Consider the following 26,552-nt stretch of genomic DNA (forward strand, 5'->3'; position numbering starts at 1 on the left):
AGGTGGTGTTGGTGCCATCAGAGTGAGAGGCTTGTGATGGTTTTAAGGAGACACCATAGAATGAATAAAGCAGTGTTAGAAAAAAAAGCAGGCTTTTGAAATATTTCACAGGGGTTGGGGAATTGCTGCCATGGAAAATTTACATGAAAGAACTGGAGGCAAAGTCTCTATACTGAGAAAACATATTTGGAAACCAGCTTCAGCTGTGAAACCGCAGGCAATCTTACTTTTGAAGGAAAGTCTCTGATTTGTTAATCCATCACTTGAAGTTCTAGAGGCTCCTACCAGCGCTTTTCCCCATCCTTTGAAGAAACCATTTTGTGCTTCTGGAATCCCGGAGCTTTTGTGAAGGCAGATAGTTCAGAGTAAACTGTGGCATGAACTAGGCTACTTCCACTCCCTACAATAAGCCCTAGAAGACAGAAATACATTTTGTAAGCGTGCATAAAAGCCGTATAATCATGTTTGTGACATGATCTGGTCTCTCCAGTTATTCTGGCTTTTTGATGCCTGGGCCATGACGGTCATGTATGTAAAATACAGTGTGCCGTCCTCTTGTTGGTAGTTCCATTTCTGTGAAATTCAATACACAATGTGCATAAATCTACCATGTGGTCGTATCTCTTTAAGCAGAAGAAAGTCATGCTGTAGACATGGGCTGAAAGCTGGCCTCGTATTTCCTTTCTGTGACCCTGCCACACCCTGTCAAAGAATACCCTCGAAAACATGTGTTATGGCTTAGGGATGCCATTGACCAGACTTTACTCCCTCTCTCTGTGTGTGTGTGTGTGTGTGTGTGTGTGTAGGGTTATGCCCTTTAACAGCCATAATCTGGCAGACAATAGGGGGACACATTTAGCCGCTTTGAACACGGGGGACAAATGTGGTGGGTGTTGAGCAGCACACCTCTGGTGAGGCTCTCGGGCCTCTCTGACATGCCAGTGCATGTGTGCGGCTCGGGGTGAGCGCGGCTGCATATCTCTTTGTATCTGAATGCTTGAATGGCTGTGGTGTTTGACAAAGAGAATGGGCGCCATACATTGTGCTAGTGTGCATTACGTGTGTGTTGGTCACATTGTTTGGATCCATTTTGGACCCAGAGCGACTCCAGACAATGTGCCGACCCATCAATGCCAAGGCCCTTCCGGCCATGGGATGCCTGGTTTGATGCTCTGCGCAATCTTTTTATAGCAGGCTGTTACACCTGTGACTAGGAGGGGGCTTGCAACCTGCAGCCTGACTGAGTGTTAGTGGACTAAAGGTCTTATTCAGTTTCTCGTGAAAGAGAGAGAACTGTATTGGATTTGGTCAGTCCTCGGGGTGTTTCTGCGTCTGACTTGACTCTCTCAAGCAAGTTTAGGTCAGATGATTAAAAATGTTTTCAGTTCTGAAATGGAGAGACTCAGTGCTCAAGGTTACAGCTGAGTGTCTGGTATGATAGCAAGTCTGCAAGTTATTTCAGCGCAAGCTCCAGCTATACCCAGAGAGGGGCATTATCTCAGAAGAAATGAGCTTTATCTGGCTTATGAGTGCAAATAAACACATTTGACATCGTCTCTCTCTCTCTCTCTCTCTCTCTCTCTCGCTCTATCTCGATGTCGCACATGCTAGCTAAAGTGGAGTATACAACCAGCTTTGCGATAGAAGTGAAAGATTTATTGATGAGCCCGCCATCTCCAAATGAGAAGATTAATGAGTTGTCTGTTTTGAATGATTCAAATAGGGTCGCTGTTATTTCTGTTTGCTTTTAATGAGTGCGCTTTGGCAATCTCACTTGGTTGAGTGAACATGAATATTCAGTATGTCTCTTAGTATATTTCCAAGTCCTTCACCTTGCTGTTTGGGTCGTGTGGCATCCAAAAACACTAACGTGTTATACCTTACCTTGTCCTGACAAGTTTTTTGGGGTTTTTTTTTGACTCCTTGGGCAAGTGATTTTCTATTTATTTGATGAAACATGTTCATCTGTAAACCTGAGCATGAATATTGTTCTCTTGTCTACTGCTGGTATAGTTAGTGTTGCCTCAGTATCAAAAGTAGCACGTCCTCTCCCAGTGCAGGCACTACTCTTACAGGGTTTGTTTTGTGTTTTGCTCGCCTCTCCACCAGTGCTTAATTAAGACACGGAGGGCATGCTGCGAGAACTCTGCGGTCAATCGTTGTCTCTAATCAGTCTCTGATGCACCACGACCGGGAAGCAACATTTCCCCTGGGCGTGAAGGGAAAAGGGAAGTAGCCGCTCGGGCCTCCTGCGCAGTGGGTGAGAAGAGGAAGTGGTGTCGGGGCAGACAGGCCACTAATCCCTGTCCTGTTGATCGCAGAAGCGGGCATTAGCTCTAATGAGAGACACTGAGCTAGCCTCACTTCTCTCTGGCGGCGGAGCCGCGGGCACCAACACCTCTCTGCCTTCCCTGGCCGTGGGCTGCCTCCGTGTCGCTGTGCCACCGTCGGAGCTCTCGCCCGCTGATAAGCAGAGCTCTCATTAGCTGCAGAATTAGCAGCCCGCACGGAGCAGTCATTTGATCGCTAAGTGGCTTAAAGGCGGCGATAACATGTGGTATTAAAGAGCAGAGTATGATTCTCCTCCCGCCCCACATCCAACGCCTCTTTGAGTGGGAACTCCAGCTGAGGTGGGCCGATCAGAGCTCCGCGGCACAAAAGGGGCCCACGACCTCATTTCCTGGCTCCAGCGCTCGCCACTCTCTAATTGGCCAGTGCCCTTACAGGCCCTCCTGGCAGTGGCCGTCTTGCTTTTACTTGGGCTGCTGGTGGCTTATGAGTGAAGGCCCGTTCCCTGGGCTCCTCTCCTCTGGCCATGTGTGTGCTCCTGGTGGCTTCCCTGGCGTGGTGAGCCAGACCGGGCCCCCCCTGCGTCTCCGGCACATCTGCTGTATAGGCAGCATGTAGTGCCATCACTTCACAGGCTGCTGGATAAATCTTTCATCATGGCTTAATTAAGAATGGCTTCTCTGTGGCAGCGCGGGTTCCCTGGGGCCCGCAGGCCCGGCTTCAAGGCTGCGAGTCCCTTGCCAGGGCCGACTCCCCAGCCCAGCTGCCTGCCTGTGGCTCAGGTTGCCTAGCCTCCCTAATATCGAATATAGCACAGAGTGATTCTGAGCGAAGTCGTCACTGTACTGTCACACGTGTCCTTACCTGCACTGTCTATGAATCAAACTGTGAATCTGGCTGTTGCTGTTCTTTGATCGTGCCACAAGCTGGATGTGGGTTTCTATGCTGAGTGGTGCACAGTGTTTCGGGAACAGTTGTGGACGTGTGTATCAGTGTGCTGAGGGCAGCCCCAGCACTCAAGGCTTCTCCCGGCTGTCTCTGGAATCCTAAGTGCTCAAAGTGGACCATGGGGGAATGTCTTTGGCATCTTTGCACTTCAAGCACCAACACAAAATGTATAGCCCTTGCCCTTACCCAGTGTGAGTAGATGTGTGGGAATACACACATCCACTCTAGCTCCATCTAAGTTTACTCCATATGAAAACATTGTTGAAACCATAAGCAGTCAAGTTTGTTCCATGTGTTGAGTTTGATTGTGTGTTTTGCTGATTGCAAGGAAAATATTTCTTCCATTATCAGTGTTTAACTGTGTGTGTGATGCTACTAGAAACTAGGGGTGGGAATTGGCAAAAGAATGACAATTCGATACTATTGCGATATTTGGGCCACAATTCGATATTATTGCGATTCTACACACATTGCGATACAACAAGTATTGCGATTCGATTCTGCGATATATTGCTATTCATGTCTCTCATATTGTTCGAAGGCATTACAAAAAATAAGGAAAATAACACTGTTCAACTCACTTTGTCATGGCATGGTGCATATCAAGGTCCTTACTATTTGCTTTTTGTTGAGAACCGAAACACACCCACACTTTCGATTTGAAATTGCCGTTGAATGGACAATAAAACGCCACAACAAGCGTCACCTTGAGAGCGTAATATATTGAAATTCCCCCTTGGGGATCAATAAAGTATTTATCTATCTATATATCTATCTATCTAACAAATGTAATGTGATCAGAGTAAACCCTGAGTAAACTCGCCTCAAATAAAAGTAAAATAGATAATTAAATTATATAATTAAGTATTGCGATACTTGAGCTACTCGTATCGATATAATTGCATGCACAAAATATTGCGATACTGAACAGAATCGATTTTTTCCCCCACCACTACTAGAAACACTTATGACGTAAAGCTTCACTTGTGGGCGTCTGCAGGTCTTGAAGTTGCATTGTTCATTCTGCGAGTCTTCAGTATATCGTATATAGTACTGTATGTTGTCATTCCACTTTCACACATAGTCTGGCAGTGTCTGATATATCCAGAAAGGAATGATTATGCGTATACATTCATGAATATAAGTTTTTGCATTTGTAAAAAAGCTGTTGGCAGAAGTGGCACCTCGTTAGAAATGAGTTCCAATGAGGCATTAATAATTGCTGCCGCTGGTGTTTCTGACCAGTGGCAGTTGGTGACCAAGCATGCTCACTTGTCGGATGATTCAGCAGTTGTTGGTGCGGAAGGTGAGGGTGACCGCGCGCTACATTTGGTGGGCAGGCTCTAACTGGTGACATGGCAGATGGCCACTGAAGTTTGGCTCTTTCAACATGCGGCTCAGACACCTGCCTTGATCACCCGCTTCATTATGTATTTCTGAGGTTTAGTTATTTGCTCTGTTTCTGTAATGGATCAGAGTTTGTCCAGGGCTTTTGAGGCAGGTTACATTCATTTTAACATAACATCTTCCCCTTGCTGTCTTTGATGGCTCTACACTGTGGAATTGGCTGGTTGAGAATGTGAGCTGTGTGTGTGTGTGTGTGTGTGTGTGTGTGTGTGTGTGTGTGTGTGCGATGTGCATGGATGTTTGGCCAGGAAGATTCAGACTAACTATGTGCATGATACACTGTTGCTCACAATTCACGCACACACACCTGTGTAAGGTGACATTTGCCAAGCTCTGCTAGAATGGTGCAGGGGAGAGGCAAACAAACACACAGCCTGATACATTGTCATTATCATGCAGCCACTTGCCCCCTCCCACACACTCATTCCTACACACACACACACACACACACACACACACACACACACACACACATGCACATCTGCCCATTTGTGCGTAAATTCACCACACCCTCTCTGCGCTGGGACGCGGTGGCTTCCTCTCCCACCCAGCATGTGCTCAGGAAGCGGAACGCTGGGCGGCGCGTGGCAGTAGCAGGTGTGCCCGGCGGCCGCTGGCACCTCGCTGCTCCGGCGGGCACTTGTGACGCCGATGTGCGCCGAACCGCTCCGACCGCAGCCCCGCGACCGCAGCGTCGCACCTCCTCTGCCTTTGTGGGAGTGAAGAGTGGGTCACACCGCTCTCCTCCGCCTCTGTGCACACACACACACACACACATACACACACACACACACACACACACACACACAGCCACACAGCCACACAGAGCCAGCCCAGCCATGCTCACACTCTTCTTCAGAGACACTCTTTTAGAAGAAACCCCCGTTAGCCAGCTGTTGCTATGCAACCTCGTGACTGTCGCAGAGACGTGGTGGAGAGCGAGAGGGAGGGAGACTGTAGTGAGGAGGCTGAGGTGAAATGGAACAGAAACGACTCCAGTCTTCTTGGACATCGCTCAACTTCAACTACACTGGTGTTCAGCTCCCTGTTAGCTACAGGCTAGCTGGTTTTATCCACTTCCAGTGAATTATGCTAAGCTAGGCTACCGTGTCAGACTGGGCTGTCACATTCACTGAGAAGAGTATCCTCCTATCTGTGAGGTCGACAGAAAATAAGCTAATTACCCTAAAGGTTGGCGTGCTGCTTTTAAGAACCAAATCCAAAAATATAAAGACAAAAAAAAACATTCTTTCTGACAGTATTTGTTAATTTATAACTCATCACTCTAAAAAGCATCACTGAGGAGGGAGATGCCTTCTTCCTACCACAAAAAAGTTCTGCATACATCCACTGGAGGGCACCAATGACCCGACAGGTGCTTTAGTTTTGGTCCTCTTTCTCCACCTTATCTGCCATCTGAATGAGCCATCCTCCTTCCTGCTCCTCGTCCTCCCCTGCAAGTCTCTCACACAGACTGACCCTGCATCAGTTAGTGCAGACGTTAAGCGCCGAGGCAGAAGCCGGAGAGATGGAGCGCCGGCCGGCTGCTGCCACTGCAGCTGTTCCTTCCGCCCAGGAGCTCAATCCCAGGCTTCCTCCTTAACGAGCCGTTTCCCATCTGCTGCTGGGCCTCTGCCAGCCTGGACACAGTGGCCACCAGAATGTGCCAAACCACTGAGCTGGTGAGATGGCAGCCGTGGGCCCCCTGCACAGTGCACACACGAATGTCTTTTCTTGACTGCAGACCCGCATGGGACAGACGCCACGGATGTCCAGTCAGTGTTCCTCTGCCTTTGGTCACCCGTGCGTGAGGGTATATTTAGAATGCAGGGAAATTCCTCACCGTCCATTGCATCTGTCCTTGCTCAACTGTAGGCTGAGCTAGGCAGCATTGTTGTAGACGACCATGGATTAGACTGGCACATGTCTGCCTGCCCCATTGTCTGCTGCAGACTGTTTGGCGTTTATGTGAATGAGGGGGCATGTAAGTGTGTGTTGCTGCAGGCATTAGGGCAATTATTAGATGGAGCCAGAGCTGTGCATTTTTAAGTCTCGCCCCACTAAGGCATCTTTTATGTCTGACTGTCCAACTTTCCACAGTGGAAGAATGCAACGGAATAACAGCCACTAATTTCTGTTGCCGCAGTGATGTTCAGGCCCCAAGAAAACCCTTATTTAGGAATATTTCTCCCCTAAGCGACCCCGGCATAAAGATTCATTGCCACTTGAAATTTTAATCTCCCTTGCTCTGGTTACACTTGCAAATGAGTTGTCTGCAGAGCTTTGTGTTGTGTGTCTGTAGAGATGTGTGGGTGTGTGAGCTTGAGAGCATTTGTGTTCTTTGGGGAGAGTATGTGGCTATCGCTACTAATTTGTGTGTGGAGTGTTTGACATTGAGAGGAAAAGAGGAGAGAACATTGTGGAGAAAACATGAAAAGCAGAACTCGTTGTAAAACTCCTGGAATTCAGTTTTTCGAGGAGAATGAAAGTAGCTAATGAAAGTACCTAAAGACTAATAATAGGACTCCGATTGAAAAATGCCAGAGTTTTGCATTAACCTTGAGGTCTCATTAATAAGAGCACAATGCAAACTTAGTATAGGTGGCCTGCTTTCTCTCCAGACAAGTTTTGTTTTGAGAGCTGGCTTTAACCTGGCCTCACCCTCCTGTATCTTGGCTCATTCCCTTCCACTGAGACAACAGTCTGGCCACAGTCAATGCACCACTGTTTCCCTCAGCCAACAGGGGCGCCAACCAATTGGCTTCAAGAGGGGATGGCATTACTTTCCAAATCAAAAGTGGTAGAGTTATTGTTGGAGGAAGAAGCAAATAAAACAATATTACAACACTAGTCAATCTAGTGAACATCAAGGAATTGCAACCGGAAGAATGTGTACATTTATACAGCAATGAGCAATGTTAATACGTTTCCTCAATGCTGATGTGATTTATTATGATTTGCACAGGTTTGTGCTGCAGTAGGAAGTCATGTTAAGAATCCCTGATCAATACAAGTGGTTAAGTTGGATCAATGATTTCAAAGTTAACGCAAAGTCAATGCAGATTGTGATGCTACCATTGGAGACTTATGCCAATGGATCATCCCCAGACCCTGTTCATGGAGTGAATGAGTTTGGTGGTATGAGACTAGACTGTAATGTGGTGAGCACAGAGAGAGGGAGATGAGTTACTGCTGAGATACACAGTAGGCAGAGCAGAGTGTAGTAGCCCAGGCAGTCAGAGAGGCCCAGTCACTCACCCAGCTCTGGAGGTGCAGTACGAGGAGAACTTGGTTCTTTATAAACAACAAGCTGTCTGTGTGTGGTCTGGGCTTCGTTAAAATCCCAGAGCAATCCATCAGAGTGTGGTCTTTGGAGGCTTTTTTTGTTACATGCCCTATATGCGTGCACTGGGGTTGTCCTAGGAATTGGCCGATCTTATCCAGATGTGTACATGAGTAATTGTGTTGTCATGGCTACAGATATAGATTTGCATTTGTTTGTGAACTTGAATAGCTAACTAGGTTGACATCACCAAAAGTAGAATGCAGTTTGATGAATTATATATATTATATATATTTTATTGTGCTATTGAGGGAGAAGGGGATGCTTACCATTTTTGTACAACCTAAATGAATGTTATTCATGATTTAAATCTCTCTCAGGAAATCTGCATTACAGTAAATATGACATACTGTAGAATGGAACATTTGACCTTTTACCTATTATGTCAACATAAAAGGCATGCAACTTTAGTCTGTCAAAAACATGACGCTAGTATTAGCCCATTTACGAGCCTACAATTAAGCTGGCGAATAATGGCCCACATTAGCAGATATCTACAGTAGCACCCCTCATGTTTGTCTGGCACCCACATGAATAATTAAGTTAGCTTTGTGCTGACTAGCTTGGTGGAGGTTGTGGCTTCCTCTGTCCAGTAGAAAGTGTTTACTGAATTTGTTGATCTTCAGTGGGCTCAGGGGAAAATGGCCTTTGACCTTTGGTCTTCCTGACTTCTTACACTTAATATCAAGATAATGTGTGCGTGTGTCTTCATGTCAGTTTTTTCTTGGTTGAGTTTTAGCTCCCACTCCCAGTTAAACCGTTGGCCTGTGTTCAGGAATTAGCATTGTGACATCCTAATATTATTATGTCTGGTATTGTTCAAAACACTGGTAACATGGGGTTACTTGGTTAAAAGGAAATCTATATAAAAAGTGGGTCTGGCATGCAGGAGGCTTTGGCCTGCATTCCATGGGACCCCAGGTTAAATCCCTTGGATATCTGGCATTCCCTCCAATTAACCAGGACTGATCATGTTATCAGACTGCAGCTCAGCTATGCACGTCCAGCACATAGTTCTGTGTGGTGGGATTAGTCAAAAAGCTGATGGAGGACCTTCCTATGGTTACCTCTTCCTCTCTTGGATGATCACTGAGTTGAAGGAAACTGTTAGAATGAACTAGAGCAACAAAACCGACCAAAACAAAAATTGTCTTCTCTAGACACCTTTATCATTCTGCTTTCTAAACTGTATTCTGCTAAATAGCTGATGCCGATCTTACATGTAGGAATATGTGGTATGACGGTGTGTTAACCACTGTTAAAATGCTTGCACAAATGATCACTCAGTTACAGCCATAAACAAATGAGAAACACGCTATTCTGATGACTGCTAGAATTTTCACATCGGCTCTTCGATCGGTCATGGAAATAGGACTGTCCCGCCTACTGTACTAGCTGACTGATTGCTTTTGGGTCATTCCGAGGTAAATGAGATAAGGTTGTTGTTGCACCCTCTCAACATTGTTCAAACATTGCACCATGACTGGGTGCGAAGACCAAGGCTTTAGAGTATTTCTGTTCAAATCCCATGTCTTCACATTTTTATGCCCTTTATGTTGGTCCTATTTCAGTTTTTACAGCCTGAAATATAGTTTGGGAAGCCATATTTGGGCATTAATAAGTATAATTCATAGCAAGTCCAAACTTTGTTGGATGGAAGAAACATTTTCAGGATGACTGAACCATTAAAAGTTTGTACGCCATGCTCACTGATTTTATTTAAGGCCCAATATTCAGAAAAGCTATACTTAATCTCTTCATGTTCATATGTTGTAGAGACCTACAATATTGGCACAATGTTAACAAAGTTAAGTTAAGTTGCTAACTTATTACTGGATGATGTTGTGTGTACAAAGATGACTTTAAAATACCCCTGAATATCACTCTTTCTGCTTTGTTCCAAATCCAGAGAAAGAATCCAGTCCAATGAATCAGTACAGTAAATCAGAGGTTAAAAATGAAAACATTGGCATTGCACAAAGTGGCCTAAACATTATGTAGACAAACTTTGAGCAGAGCAAAATCTGAGCTGTTTTACATTATTCAAACAATTAAATTATGCATAGCACTTAGTCTAACTTTGAGACTTGGCTTACGGATCACTTACATATTTAAGTGCCATATGGATACCGATCCATTTTGATTTTCCTTGTTTTTCACTGACAAAAACTTTTCTGAAATGTAAAACTAATAGTAAAGTATCTGTCTCTGCTTTGTGGGAATAATGCCACAACAACCGTTAACATGCACTCTAACTGAGACATACTTTCATTTTGGCATTGACCTGACGCTCAAGACTGACTGGAATTTCACAGTACACGTGAACTACTTCCATAGCATTCGAGCTCTCTCTCTCTCTCTCTCTCTCTCTCTCTCTCTCTCTCTCTCTCTCTCTCTCTCTCTCTCTCTCTCTCTCTCTCTCTCTCTCTCTCTCTGCGGCTTGCTCACTAGCATTTGCTACCTCTATATTAAGACGCTCCATGCTCAGCATGTTTGTCCCATGGACGCAAGAGATCGACGCACAGCCCGGGAGTGGAACGCCCGCCGTGGCCCTGCTGAGCTGGGGCTGGAGGAGGGTGAGAGGTGTGAAAGAGAGCCCGTCCATCCAGACGCATGGGCAAAGGGAGCCTTGTCGAAGCGGTCCTGTTATGCATCGGGACACCTGTCCCTTGGGTGATTGGCCCAGCCCTAAATAAGCCCATGCGCCTGGCTCTTGGATGTGCGGAGGGTATGACAGGAATGCTATGGAACTCTGACCACAGGTTCGGTTAAATGAATGTTGATGTGGTGACTATTTTCTCAATTGTGGGAGAATCGAACCCCACTTCGATGTGTTTGCTGTTCTACAGCGGCCTGTGGGGAAGGTCATTTTGGTCATTTCTACTGGCCTAGCAGCAGGATCTGCTCTTCTCTCCTGCGGAGCCGAGAGGATGGGTCAGGGTGCCAGAGGAAGCTGCAGGGGTGACATGTGCATCCACATTCCTCTGGTTTGGAGCTGGGTCCATGTGTGACTCGGCAAGGGGGACAGAGAGGACTCCCACCTCCACCACCTCCACCACCACCACCACCCCGCCCCTCCACAGGCACGGCAGCAGCTGTTTAGCCTGGCAGACGCGCTGGTGACATCACACGCCTGGATATTTTAAAGGGGCCAGCGTGGCTGGGGAGGTTGGCTTGCAGTGGACACTCAAAGCAGAACAACACTGAGAACTGCTGTCTACGGCTAGTGCCCAGAGGTCTCCAAGAACGACCCCCTCACCACTCTTACTCAGACCAAGTGGTTTGGTGCTTCTGCACTCTGAACCAACACCCTTCCGAGTTATTCTCTGGGATATGACCTACTAGCCTTGTGCTGGCAATGCTCCTGCATTGCCCTATCCCCCACTTTGCGTCCTCCAGCTCCCGAAGGAAGATGCCTAAAGCTTCTGGTAAAGAGAAAGCCCCCCAGGCACCTCCCGAGTGTCAGGCTTTGGACTTGGTCGACCCCGTAGAGGTGACCAAAGAAACCTTGCCTCAACAGAAGGTGCTCAAGATCTTTAGAATCAACATAATCACCCATGGACTCCCTTTCTGTCGTAGGCAGGTGAGTCGTGACCTTGGGATTCATGGTGACTGTTGTGGTGTGAGGTTTAAGTTTATATTCAGCCTAATTATGAGGCCATTGAAACATTGAGTCGGTCTTGCTGAAATGCTTTGTCATGGCAATGCTTATGAAACCTGAGTGCTCTGGTTGTACACATTTCTGAGCTTTTGAAAGAGTTACATCATTACATACTTTCAGTTGTTTTTTTGATTATTTTTTTTCATTTGAACAAGTGAACACATTTTGAATAGAAACGTAATGCAACATAAAGTTTCAAAGCCTTAAAAGTAGAAGTGGCTTGTGAAGTCATAAAATAAAGGTAGCTTATGAGGAGATGCTATTTCAAATCCTGTACACAAGATATTGTCAATAAACAGTTAAGGTTATGAATAGTATAACTCAGTTTTTGGCATAGACTTTCGTTTATCATTCATTGCTCATATTGGGATTCACATAATGTGCCAGGCTTTGTCCAATAGATATGCAAATTGAAACACAGCAAGAATCATCATACGAAAGAATTCGAAGTGTTAATTGAAATGATATAGGGTTTATTTCAGTATCAACATGTGTGTCGTTTGTCGTTTATTTCAGTATCAATATGTGAGTCGCTTGTTGTAGTGTTTGCGTGGGCGGTAGAGTGGTTACGGCATCTGTATTTGCCAACTAAACTGTTACTATGCTAAACGAGACATGTTTTATGCCAAGCAATGTGGATTGTAACATTTAATATCTGCCATACATGTCATGCTCCTAGATGTGGAGAGGAAGATTGTGGAGGTGGATAGATGGCATTTCTTTGCGATATGAGCAGTTAAAGTCCAATACGCAGGGGCAGGAGACGCAGATCGTCTGCGCATGCGTTTGTGGCCCAGACTTCCCAATGCGGCCTCTAAGACCCCAACCCGTGACCTTAAAAAGGCTACATGCAAACTTCCTATTTATAGTGCCTGCATAGGGAAAGGCACATAGCGAAATGCATTGATCATCGCGTGAAATAGGTGTCCTGCTGTCCTGTAGACCCCTACTGAATAGTCCGAGAATTTACAAAAGTGGGTGTGGTTGAGCCAGGAGTGGTAGCAGAGAGGTCTTTCTCTTGTGAGCATCAAGCTCAGTGATGTTAGCATTTCGTGTGGGACGTGAATGCAATGTTACACCTCGACAACTGGTCCAAGGCTTATGATACTACCAGTATCCTGAACCTAAGCTATAATAAGCTGTTAAATGTTTTGGAAAAAACAGGGTGTTGTTCAATGTCAAGCGATTTGGTGCAACATGGCAAGTGGCCGGGGTGAAGTAATTACTGGAATCATGTTCCATTTTGAGAAATCACTCTAGTAGCCTCCAAGGGACACTGTTTGCCTGAGTGAGTGCTTTATATAGTATTGCACATCGCGACAACAACTTCAAAAGGTGAATGCTGGTGCCGTGGTCCTTATTCCTGAGCAAGAGTGCAGTGAGGCCTTTCCAAATAGAATCACTAAGTTTTATGTAGTAGTTAGCCCTGTTGGGAAGAGGACATGTTGGAGCCTTTGGGTCGCGAGGGCGATTTCCAAATTAGGATGGTGAATAGTGACCGGAATCAAGTGGGAGAGATAGACGGGGTGGGATTGGGAAATGCCCGTGTTTCGGATTCTAACCTTGGACAGTTGGTCTGCTTGGGCACTTGGATGCAAATCTAGGACGGACGCGGCAGCCACTTTTATTATTACTAGTATTATTATTACTATTATTATTACTAGTAGGAGTAGGAGTAGGAGTAGGAGTAGGAGTAGGAGTAGGAGTAGGAGTAGGAGTAGGAGTAGGAGTAGGAGTAGGAGGAAGTTGTTGCTAATAACAGAAAACTGTAATGTGAACACAAAATGGAGCAGTTGTAAGGCAGATACCAGAATCATAATTCAGTCTTCTTTACAGATGAAATGTCAAAAAAAATGGCAACATTCTGAGTGAGCATCACACAGCAAATTACTACATGCTAGGACCGATGAATCATTTCAAAAGTCCCTCCCTTTTGGCAATATATCAGAGATCTCTTTTTACTCCATAACAGATTTTAGATTTTCATTTGTTTGATTTGAAGCTGGATGACATCTCTGAATCTTTCAGAATTTAAATGGGATTCTTGATAGCTGTTGGAATTTCACATGAGTGCTGGGTATTATTGATTCCATGCAGAGCTTCAGAATAGTCTTTCAGAAGAGCAGAATGCTTGGAAAGGACCTGCCAATTATCAATGGTCACATAAGTCAATAAAAATGTACTGTGACTAGTTACATGTGAGACTAATTCGTCCCAGTTTTGGTTTTCAAATGGTATAAGGAAAAAATAAACCTTTTTTCTTGGGCAGTTATTCCAATCCTTTGTAGATGTCATCATGCTTGTATTGAAATTTGGTATGTTTACTTTGCACACACCTCTCACAAAGAGTCCCCCATCACCCCATATCAGTAATGTGCACACCATTCTTTTTGGGATTATTGCATTTTCAGGGGCTGTACAAATATTTCTTGCACAGTTTCTTTGTTCTTAAGTTGTTCTTAAGAACAAGTTTTCTTTTTTATTGGTCTTTGTTACTCGCTTATATTGAAATGACCACCTGCTGGGAACATCAGAACATCAGAAACGCCCTACATTCTCTACAGAATCCTTAAAAGTAGCCGTCTATAAAACTAGGGGTCTCCAGGGATTCCCCGCTGAAGATTGTGCATGTAGGGTTTCCATGAAAGCCTTCCGCAACTCCAACAGAAGCAGCTGGCACCAGTGAATGAAATAGCTGAGATTTCTCTTGGATCTTAGTGGGCCGGCAGGACTGTGTTCCCCACAGCCGTTGCCCAGCAAGTTCATTCTTCAAAGTCTTGAGGAGGGCTTACCGGAGACACTTTTATTTCTCTCACCAAGTGCTGATACAATTATAGTGTACTTTGAAGATGTAGTGACTTAATTGTTGAACATGTTACTTCAGGATATTACGAATGGTAGTAAATGGCTTATGCTTATGATGCCCTGGGTGTTTCTCTCATTCTTAGAAAAGGTCCTTATACTGTCAAAATACAGAACTTGTGATAATGTGGTCCAACTTCTGAATGCTGAAATGAAGTAAGCCCAATTTTGTTATTATAAATAGCACATGATGAGTTCCCAATTCAAATGTGCCAACAGGTCTTTCTCGATTCCCATGCTTGAGCTAGCATCCAGCTGTTGCAGAGATGGTTATCAGGCACTGTAGCCTTTATGGCAGGGCGCTTGAGAGCTGATATTGGTTTCCGCTCCCACCCCCACCCTTCCGTGTAATTTGGGTAAAGTGATCTGGACCTGCCCATCTCAGCTATGCCACATCCCTGTCCACTGCAGCATGTGCCAGTTGCTGTCCATGCAGAATTTTGCCTGAGGTCTTCTTGTGAAGGAGCATGTGTTCAGGCGCATGCATTGTGAAAAGCTCAGATTTGAACACACAAAGTAGACAAAATCTCTTGAATAATTGCGGACTTGCTGTTCACTTGGAAGCGTTATGCAGATATCATTTGCCTTTTGAGTATCTAGCCACATCTGTGATGGGTCTTGGTGCCAGTGTTAAGATCTTTTGCCTATTTTGATAGGAGCTTGTGTTGAGCTTGAGAGTGTTTTTGGTGAGCACATATGTAGCTACCTTTTGAGTGTGAGTATGTGTGTGGACATGGGAGAGGGATGCGGGCTGTGAGCAATGTGACACTCCACCAGGATTTGGCTCTTGAAGGTGGGTGCGGATTGCGACCCAGCGGTCGTATGTCTTCCTGAGACCGAAAACACCCTGTCGCCCTACGACTCATACCCGTTTCCAAAAGGTTTAGATTAAAAAAAAAAAACAGAAAAAAAACCAAGCAGGTTGTTTTTAAGAGCCGACACAGCTCCCTCGCGCCTGCCTGTGGAGGGCCCCCACGGCTCCAATCTCTGCAAACTGTTTCTGTTTGTTTACCACTCCACCACAAAACACGATGTGCTACAATTACCTTTAGCAGTTGCCAGTGTGAGTCATTAGGTTCAAAGTAAAGCCAACCTCACTATCTGACATTGAGACCTTATGTTTGGTGGATAGAAATCTATTACTGCGTGTTTACTGACCTGCTGTGGTCTGTTCACCTATTCCCTCAGAAACCTGCTCTCTATCTCTGGGGAATATATTTTTTTTAAATTCCATCAGGAAAGCATTTTTTTCTTTGCTTCAAGCATTTTTCCTTTACAGAGTTTTATTGTAGATATGCATTCTGGATTTGGGCACTGGGGTCTTTTAATATTGATTTGACTTTCTGTTGAAAGACAGATGAAATGGGACTTTCACTTTACTTCCACTTTCTCCCAGCATTTTGGTCCTCAGAGGTGGTGGTTCTTCTGGGTTTCAGAGAATTCCATTTTCTTCATCCTCTCTTTTGAAACCACCATGGAAAGCTTTGATCTCAACTTAGTGGCTGTACAACCTTGAAAACCTTTTTTTTAATATTAGCGCTTTGAGCAAGTGTTGGACTTTTGGGTCATTGACTTGAGATTCATCTCGGACATTAACAGAAATATTAAGTCAGGGAGGACAAGGAACAAACAACAGTTTGCATAAAATAAATCATATCCTAGTCTTTATCTTTGAAGCAGTCAAGAATTTAGCTTTTTGCTTTTTCCTCAAAGCACAGACTGTCTCCCAGACCAGTCATTCCTGAGAGACTCATTTGACATCTTGTCAGCAGTACATTTGGTACAAATCAGCATGCAGTTTCCCCCTTTGTCTTTCCTGCTGTGAGGAATCTACCTCTGAAGAACTGAAACTCCGGCATAACAGCAGAGTGTTTGGTGCTAATGGGAGGTGGGAGGGGAAGGTTGCTGGAGGGATGAGGGAAGAGTGATACTCTGTCAGCAGGCCCTGGTGTGTAAAATATCCCCTCTGCCAGCTGGGTTAGTCCCTCATGTTTTCACTTTTCCACGCCCTTACCCCTACCCCACTTTTCTCTCTTTTGCTTTCTCTTTCTCTCTATCTATCTCTTTCTATCTGTCTATCTGTGTCTGTCTGTCTTTCTGTCTATCTCTCTCTCTCTCAGATACAGCAATCCCAATAAACTCTATTTTGTTCCATACTTGCTCTTTTGATATCCTGCTTGTCTCCTCACCTGTCTGTCACCTTGCGTTGCAAAGTGTTGTTTGTATGTTTATTCGTATGATGATGTGAGTCTGTGCTTAGAGGCCCCAGACAGCTGATGTATCCTCCATCCTCTTCCCCCTCTGTCCTGCACTGAGGACTGTTGCCCTCCTATGAGACTCGACAGGATTCCATTGCCCTTGGGCTGCAAATAACCAAGAGGGAGAAGGCATCTGCTCCAAGCTATTCTGAGCAGACCCATTCCAGGGCAGGGAAGAATGATAGTCCACCACTTTGCTGCTTTAGCACAGGAAAGTCCAAATGCTGTCTTAACAGTAGTCTCACTCTCTTATTTGTGTTGATCATTAAATAACTCACCCCAAAGGTAGTTGTGTTTCACCATTCTAGAAGCGTGCGTTGCATAAATGACAAAACAAATTACTGCACTCTTACAGTCTCTCTCGACCGTCAGCAACATATCAGCAGTGTTTATGTATACAACTCTGTAATTCAGTATCTGAAGGAGTCACTGATGAGCCAGCAGACCTGGTTGGCATGCCAAGCGTTAGACCGTTTGGTGAGTCGCTTTGGAGGTAACCCTCGAGCGCCATCAGGAGCCTCATGGTTCCATGTGCACCTGCGGATGCTCTGTGCAGGGGTCCGGTCACCAACGCGCAGCCGGTGGGACCACCTGCCACAGGGCTGCGTAGAGGTGCTGACATTTCCCACTGGGCCGAGAGGCTTTCTCCTTCCTTGGGAATGTGTCGCAGGCCCCCAGGCATTGCCTCGCTCTCAGAGAGGGTAACTGAAGATGGGCTGACGGGGCTCAAAGTATCATCTGATAATCTGCAGAGCAACAGCTCAGAAAGAAACTGTACAGAGAGAGAGAGAGAGCAGTTTGTACATCTTAGGTTTTGAAAAGCCTCTTTGGCAAACACAAGAAATAAACCTAGCTCACCGGCTACTGACCACAGACAAATAGTAACGTTAAGCTTTAGGATTGCTGCTGGCTACAGGATAAGATCTGCCTCTTGAAGCACAATGTTGTATTACGACAGGACAGGCCACAGGTAGCGGTTTTAGTTTTGGAACTTACTTGTGATACACTTGGCTATGCACCATTTCTTTTTCTTCGTTTTTGAGTTATCCGCACACCTGTCTCATTCTTGAGAACACAATATCTCTAGAACTCCTTGGAGGAATTCCTTCAAATTTGGTTCGAACACTTGAACTCAAAGATGAACTGATTAGATGTTGGCGGTCAGTCTCCGTGGCCTCACAAACCCTTTTTGGAAATATTTGATGAGCACCTCAAGGGAAATTATTTCAAATTTGGCGCAGTATCTACTTGCAAGTTGCAACTGATTAGATTTGGGTGTTTCACTTAAAGCACCACCATGTATGTTTCGCCAAATTACAGCTTCAAGCTTATTTTGATGGCTTACACATATAATATTCAGAAGTGATGCCCATTCTAGTCCTGATACGTTGTTTAGTTTGGCACCTCATGCCAGTCAGTCTGTTTATTAAACAAATACCCCTGATATTGCGTCTCAGACTGGTCCAATCAATTGAAGTTATTTGCACTCCTATCCTGTAAGGGTCCCTGAATGGCTAACCCTATAAACACAAGGGTGACCAAGCTCTCCAGAATTCCATTAGCACTGCATGGTTCACTTTATTTGCTCATTGACTGTAACCAAGTAACCACTGAGGTTGCACACCAGATATCTCACAGTCTAGCACATTAGAAATTCAGCCATAAGATGATGATCAGTGATCATCCATGTCTGTGGAGAATTTGAATAGGGCTTCCTTAGCCCCATGTTTTGTTTTGTAATTGCATTGATCTCTCATCCATATACACACATGCACACATGCACACAAACACACAGCTGCCCCCAGTTCGCCCCTGTTCTGGGCACTCATCCCAGTCTGGTAATGCGAGTCTCTAAACGTTGTGTCTGGTCCCCCGTTCCCAACATTGGCAACAACTGTCCCGCGCTCATACCCCTCCGGCCCCCCCTTGCATGCTTGGTTCTCTTGCTGCCCTCCATGCCTGCTTTTAATTGGGCCGTGAGTGGAGTGGAAGGCGGCAGAGTGTGCGTGGTTGGATGGCTGTGTGTAATTGATGCGCCTGTCTGCATGGTTTGTTTAATCTGAGAGCTAAACCCTCAGCCTCTGCTCCATGTGTGGTCTGGCTGGCCCAAACACAGGACCCCTGACACGGCACTCTCCCCCCTCGTAGCCCCTATTCCCATTACTGGGGCATTACTCAGCCTAGTGCTACGGATGCAAGACATTGCAGCGGTCATAAGATCTAGTGAGCTGGAAAGTGATGCCCTCACCCCCCCCCCCCCCTCTGCACCCACCTGTAATGACTCCAGACTCCGAGATGACTCTCCTTCTCATAATTATGATGTGCAAGCACACACTTGCACTCAACCTCAGACTGGAGAGTAGGAGAAGCCTGCTTTTGTTATGCAGAAGAGCTTGTCTGTTTTCGGAAGTTGTTGTTCCTAATTTAAATGGGTTCTCCAGAGTACAGTTTTGACTCAAGATTTTTGACTACATTATTTTCTGATTATGCCAAAGCCTTTGTAGGTTAATATTACATTTTGTTCTCTCTGTCAGTGAGTCTCTAGCAATGTTTGTTTGGAGCAGCTGAAATGTCAAATGGGTACCACATGCTACATCAACAGCCGCTTCCATCTTGAGGGGCAACTTACGCCTTCAGCAGTCAACTATTTGTAGTACCAGTTAGATACCCTCTGCACCCCAGTGAATACAATCCTGTATGTAAGGTCACATCTTGGCACCTAATGCCAGTTTTGACTATGCCTGGCATTTAAGTTTGCTTGAGCCCATGTAGCATTTGGGAAAGGTCAACATAAACGGTGCAGATGTCCAAACACAGCGTGCTTTCCATATCAAAACTGAGACCTGATGTCCTCCAAATTTCCCCAAAACATATAAAAAACATAAATTAATACAAAAAAATGAAAAATATCCATGGCCTTGTTGAATTTCTTCCAAATAGGAATACCAGGATTCAACAGGTTTGAGTAATGCTGTATTTCTATATAAGGTTTAATTTATGATCAAACCTTCATGTGACATTGGGCAAAAAAAAGGGACATTTTAATTACTTCCACTACAGCCTCTTATGCAGCCATGGTTTTTAGACAGCAGAGAAGACTTTTGTGTTGAAACCAGTGCAGCCCAGAGTATCCAGTCTTCTCTGAACACTCTTCCTCCTCTACAATCACGAGTGGTCCTTCAGGCCGCCGTGCTCTTTAGGGCGAGCATGCATCTGCATAACAGTAGGTGAAAGTGCCTCTTCACACGCTGTGCAGCTGCGGAGCTCGGTCGGGTTGGCAATGTTGTTGTGTTCCTGTCTCTCAATACCTGCAGAAGCGAAGCATGTGTGAATCCCCATTGTGTGTGCTCGCGCTTTCTGCATTCAGAATGCGCGGTTCCCCCTCTGGGAGTCTCTCCATGATTGTGTTTTGATTTGCCCTTGGCATTGCGCCCCGTCAGAGGTGGGCTTCATGCTCTCCTGTGCGGAATGAGGCCCTTATCTATTCCTCTGATCCACTCATAAGCACACATCCACTCACACCTTGAAGCCCAGCTGACAAAAAAAACAAAAAAAAAACATTTAGCATTCAGTGTGATGGAAACGGTTGGATAATCACGGTAGTGTTCCTTTCATGAGGCAGATCAAAGGGAAACAGACCCCTCTCAAGTGCCAGTGATGTCCATGTAGCTGCTAGGTTTTTTTGTTTCTCCTCACACTCATCCCGGTTAAGGGCCAGTAGAAGGTCTTCACCACAAACAAACCAAACAAGAATGAGATGAACGCTGGAGTAAAATCTCCATGGTCATCAGCTCTTCAAAGGGAGACTTGGGCACATTGTGCACCGCATTGGACAACACAAGCCTGCAGTGAATACTAGGGAGTAGGAAACCTGCGCAAACACACAAAGAATTTGCTGAAGAATTTTTAATGGACCCCAGTGACAGCCGGGCTTACCTTACCGACCATGTTTGGAATGAGCGCCGGTCCAGTGTGGATCATGGGGGAAACCTGACTCTAGCTGGCTAGATTGATCAGGAGCTCGCATCATGTGGGAAGTGGCACGCTGGCATTCTCACCTATTTATAAAACTGGCCGAGGAGTCCGGCATGCTGTCGGCATGGCGAATAGCATTCCACACTCACCTCATTACCTGAGGTGATTCGCAGCACCTTCAGACACACACATATACATACACACACTTATGATTTTCATATGCATCTCCCTTTCACTTGGCATGTCAGTTCAGTGAATAGGGCTTAAAGTTAAGCAGCACAAATGTCATTGTTTTACAGGCTGTACTTTTGAGCATTGTACTTTTAGCGAGTCACTTGGAGGACAGTTGGGTGAGTTTTTGTGTGACGAGTGTCATACAGTACGTGAATGTATCTCGGTGACTCAGCAGGCTATGAATAGCGTTCTGTTTGCCTGCCTCTGTAATGCTGCTCAGACCAGATTCATATCTGTCCCTCCTAGATATGCCTGTGCCATGTACCCAGAACTAAACCCAAAACCAGAAGCGCTTGCCCTGTGCACACAAGAACCATAATCCAGATTCAGCCAATCCCCAGAATACACTCATTGAAACTAGAATGTACCACACAGTGATACTTGCAGAGAGCCTCTGAAGATTTTGGTCCTACTCCCACCCACTAGACCAGATAAAGTGCTGAATGGCATCTATGATAAATGTAAATGCCAGGGGAGAGCATCATATTGGATGGTGACTAAAGGAGCTTCCTCCTGAGCAGCCCATCCATCAGACCTCCCCCCCTCATGGAGCAGCATCACCAACAGAAATGGATTGCCTGTGTGTATATCCTGGCTTAGCTTTATTGCTGGCTTTTCTTCACTCTTCGCCGTCATCCTCTACTCCTGCTACCCCTCCAGCTCAAATGCATTGAGCCGCATGCAGATGAGGGCAATTTCACTGATGCTGGTAAGTGCTCAGTTGTCACAGCAAGGATGCGTTATATTTAGATATGACACTTATTTTCAACTTACCTGTACTGTATGTACCATCACATGCTGTTGTATGATGGCTTAATTTGAGGGTGTGTCATATGTCTTCTGGCTCCACACAGGATCGTCTCATTTAGACCATAATTCAGCTTCCATTTAGCCAGTGCCAAATGTGCACACCCCCTGCATACGTTGGGTGTGTTATCATCTTTGAACACGGCACAGTTCTTAATGTTCTTGTTCTTCACTGAAAGTGTATCTTGTCATTGAAAATCACTTTGGAGACATCTGCACTGGCTCTTGTAGAGTCTAACGGTCTGTGTTGAACATCTGCGCACTGAAAAGAGTTTGTCGGCCCCATTTTTCTTCTCATTCTCTGCTCACAAGGAGATACATTTGTTTCCTTGCTGAGCAGGTTTATCATGCTCTTATGCTTAATGGGGTTTGAAGTAGTTTACTTTTGGCAGTGATTTTTAATTAAGAAATGTTAATTGAGAATTGATTGGGGCCCATCCCTGCCAGGCTATGCTGCTCTAGTCCCCCAGCAGGAGAAGCTGCACACTTACACATCAACCGTCAAGAAACTGTGATTTATTTCACACTTATCCTGCTGGAGAAACAAGTAAAAGGAATTTGAGAATTTTAATGAAATAAACTTCTCTCTAACAGAAAATGTGATTCAGGCTTTTATACTTGTTCCTATCCAGCTGTTATGTATTACAAGGATGAAACCCCTTTAGTCTTTAGATAAGACACATTTTGCATTTAAGATTAAAATGTTGAGGCAGCTTTGCTTTTTTTGGGATGAAAGTGAAATGACAAAGTGAACAACTTGTCTAAAACCTGACCAAATGTAGAATGGACTACCACCATTTTGGCCAGACTGTATTCTGTGTTAGTTTATCCTTTTTGACAGAAAACATTGCAAAAATTGCCCCAAAGTTACAGGCAGTTACCGGCAAATGAGCAGAACATGAAGGACTGTTACAGTCCTGTTTCCATCAGCTTCCGTTCTCTTAATTGGGTCTAAAGTTTTATGTTGGATATCTATTAATTTTGCAAGAAGTATATTTTAAAGTACTTGGAGCAATAGAGAAACTTTTAGGCTAATTATTTCAATGTTTCAACTCACATACCCAAATCCCTAATGCAAGGATCACCACTGCTATTGCTTTTTATGCCCTCAGAAATCTTGAATATCTTACCAAGACAGTAGATGTTTGTGGTCCTTTGTAGTCCAACATGAGAGAGAAGGAAGCGCGAGTAGAAAGGGAGGATGGAGACATCACTTCTCCCTTCTCAGTTAATGTTTAGACACAGCGGGGTGGATAATCCCTCCAGCAGTCACAGTGTGACTATTGCTATGAGTTGAGGTCTCAGTTTTGTGGCGCTAGATATGTGTTTTCCCACCATCTCTTTTGAGATCCTCGTCTGCTTTTTCGCTGGACCCAGTGTCGACACACCACCCTGTAGCGTTCCGCTTCCACCTAACCTTTTTATTCAGCAGTGATGAAAGCACAAGTGTGTTGTGTAAGCATTGTTGTTTTCATTGAGACGGACATCTGAGCGTCCAAATTAATTTCTTTTAGATAAATCACTGCTCTTGGAAAAAGCCCTTCACATGTATAGAAAACAAAAAGATTTTTGGGAAGAAAAGAAACTCCCTCAAACTCAAAGCGGTGGAGGAGTGTCATCTCACTCCTCTGTAGCCTGTCCTTGTGGCATAAATACATCCCATTAGATCTTCAGCAGCTTTTTGGCAAGACGGGCGCCCCTGCGGAAAGCTGTGGGATGGGCAGAGATGGGCAATAAACCATTGTGACATTTTTACTGCACACCCCTCAGTGGCTCTATTCTCCATAACCAGGCGTCAGAGGGCTGCCCTGTGGGTGATGTATAGGCCAGGACGGGGCCACGCAGAACGGACCCGCAGAAAACCTCAGGGACTCCCGATGCCAGTCCGGGATGAGGCAGCGATGCGGCAGCATCCATTTATCTTGACTGTCGCGGTTCTCGTTCGTTAGGGCCCTGGCCCCGTCTCTTTTGTGTGTGGCCCACCTGCCTCCTGCTCGTGACGGGACAAAGTCACAAAGTCGCCCGCGCCCACAGTAGCGCCACGCTGGGAGAGGCTGCAGTTTTGGCTGCCCTGCCTCTTTGGAAAGGCACCAGACTAGCTCTTTCCCCTTGTGTTAGCAGTGTTGGAGAAACTTATGGTCCAACAATGATTGTGTTCTTGTGCACAACACACGTTGAAGAGGAGTCTTTTATATTCACTCCTCTATCTTGAGAATTCCACCAGCCAGACCTGCCGATTAAATGGTCAGTGTAATGTACTGTATAGCATGTCCTTACTCAGCTTGTATGCTTGGGTCACACACACACACACACACACACACACTCTCTCTCTCTCACACTCACACACACACACACACACACACACACGCTTTCATTTTTTTTCTTCAGATCTGCTAGCAGAGACTTAGCGGTTCAGACAGACTCAGGACCCAGTCTGAATTCCGATCCCTGCATCAGCATGCCAGGTGCCCTGCCTAGTTGTTTATCCCGCTCCGCTCCGTCAGTTCCCATCTCTCCTCGGCTTCAATCACACCTATCCAAAACAGGCGCGCAGGAGCAAAATCCTGAATACTGATTACACTTCACTTACTTATTGTTCCTCCATCCCCTCTCCAGCAAATCCCTACCCAAAGTGTCGTCCGAATCCATTACTAGAACGTTGGAGATGGACGTCCCGCCTCCCTCCCAGCCTTTTCATTCTCCTTCTGGCCTCTCTCGTGTGATGAACAGCTCTCATTCCAAGACGCTGTCCCCCATATTGAATTTACAGCTGTCTTGCAGTGATATGACACCCCTTAATAAATAATGGGATGGCTGTTTTGGGATGCGGAGTAAACTTTGAAGGGCACCAAGTTAGTGAGAAGTTCACGTACCCCCTGGTGTAATGGTGTCCAGGGCTATACTGGTGACGAGCGTCAACACTGCAATAATATTGACATCCAATATCGCAACATTTGGGGGCATATTTACATGATTAAATGATGTTGGGACATGAATATTTTCCTTGTAATGTTCTTTTCAGTGTGCCCATGTGAAAATCGCCGAGTTAATTTGCAGTCAGTCTGAGCGTTATTAGATGTCCCCCTGCACATGAATAGTCACGGTGGTGATGGCACTGAGAGGTGTTTATGGGCACACAGTGAGTCATCGCTCCCAAAGAAAATGGAGGACTAGCAGCACAGGCAGCCATTATCTCCGTGAAGTCCCAGAGCACAGTCCTCTCTTTTTTGAAATGTGTTTACTCTGTCTGTTGTTGTCGCAGGCAGGGGTCATGTTGACTAATGACTCTCTCTTCTTTCTTCTCTCTCCCATGTTTCCAACGGCTGTCTCTGTGGGGTTCCTGTCATTCAGGTAAGAAAACTTTTTCTGGTTAACAAATAGCCATTAGTAATTTAGCAAACACTCCTTAAGCAAACAGACTTTTTTTCCCCCAGTCCTGGCTTGGCTTTTTGTGCACATCATGAAGTGAAGGACACTCCTCTTGCCAGTGCAGAGCTGTGCACTGTCAATGCTTGAACAGTAGGTGGCAGTAAACATCAGTTGAAAGTTAAATCTGTGAGACAGCAGTCGAGCACCCCACCCCGTTTCTACTCCAGTAGGTCTAAACCTGTCAGCTCTTAGCTAAACTATCTTATCCCCCCCCATGTTACTGCCCTCCCTCCCCCCACTATTTTCCCGACTTGCTGATTAACGGTTCTCTTAACAGGCCCTTTTAATGAGCAGTGTATGCAAGTTGTTGTTGTTGGTGCGCCCAGCAGAGCATTTGATTGGACGTAAAGCTGACTTGCCAGTGGGCCATCCCCTCAGGCCATCATTTGGTTTGGTCGGATACCCGACCTGACTGCTGCCGCTAACGCTAGTTCATAGCAATTAGTCTTACCTTAAAGGGGTGTTGTGCAAATATGGCATATTGTAGCCACATGGGCATGATTGTGTGTAGGCAGGTGTGTGTGCGGACACACATTCCCACAGTATGCATGCACACAGCTGGTGTCTCCGAAGACAGGCTAATCATTTCATGCTGTCATAAAGCAGATAGCACTGATAAATTGACTGCATTGCAGTGGTGGTGGTAGTGTGCATTATTCGTCCAGTGTGGCTCCCTGGCAGAGCTGAGGAAGTGAGTAACTGGCCTTTTACAAGAGTGGTTTGAATTTAGACTGGTGAATCTTCATAATAGTAGAATTTGGTGAAGCCTGCTTCATTCTCAAGAGGATTTTAATGATGTGTTCGATGCCACTCAGTTTCTAATTGCGGAGACGTCTTTCTGACTCCTTCAGTCACACTCTTGGGCAGCTCTGTTTTCATAGATTGGGTTGCATGTGACTGTTACGAAAAGGAGTGCAACACTCTTATTTCCCCCCCAATCACAATTTTTGTTGTACTCTGTTGAATATCATTGATATATAATGCTGTAACTCAGCGGCTATAGACAGATGCTGTATATTATACCTGAAGGCAAAACAGTGAGTGTGTATCGCTCGTGTCTGCAAGCGTCTGGGCTTGTTGCTGACTCATGGCTGCTGAGCGGTGGTGTTCACCTGCAGCGGGGAGGCTCCATCTGATAGCAGCACAGTAGTCAGTGCAGCGAGGCCTCTGGTACAGGCTTGTGTCTCCTGCAGGGCCCGGTTTGCGTGACCCATCCACCGGCACACAAGGGCAATCAGCAGCGAGAGGGCCTCGCCTGTCGGGTTGGGGTGCAGTACCAGCTGGCAGTGGGAGAGGTGTCCTCCAGCACTCCGTCTGGTGCTAAACGAAACAAACCTCC

At 45.5% G+C, this 26,552-nt stretch overlaps 1 protein-coding gene across 3 annotated transcripts in view; it reads left to right on the forward strand.

Moving 5' to 3' along the window:
• Positions 1-26,552, forward strand: part of fbxw7 (F-box and WD repeat domain containing 7) — a 119,178-nt gene that overhangs the window by 48,688 nt on the left and 43,938 nt on the right. Inside the window, exon 1 of one of the 3 annotated variants that reach the window (XM_062517653.1) lies at positions 11,178-11,570. The exons of the other annotated variants lie outside the window; for them this stretch is intronic. Within the exon in view, the coding sequence (XP_062373637.1) occupies positions 11,346-11,570 (225 nt within the window). The 5' untranslated portion in view covers positions 11,178-11,345. Of the gene's footprint in view, positions 1-11,177; positions 11,571-26,552 lie in introns of those variants that run through there. 3 annotated transcript variants of the gene reach the window in all.

This window comes from Sardina pilchardus, chromosome 2 (genome assembly GCF_963854185.1).
Source record: "Sardina pilchardus chromosome 2, fSarPil1.1, whole genome shotgun sequence".
NCBI lineage: Eukaryota > Metazoa > Chordata > Actinopteri > Clupeiformes > Clupeidae > Sardina > Sardina pilchardus.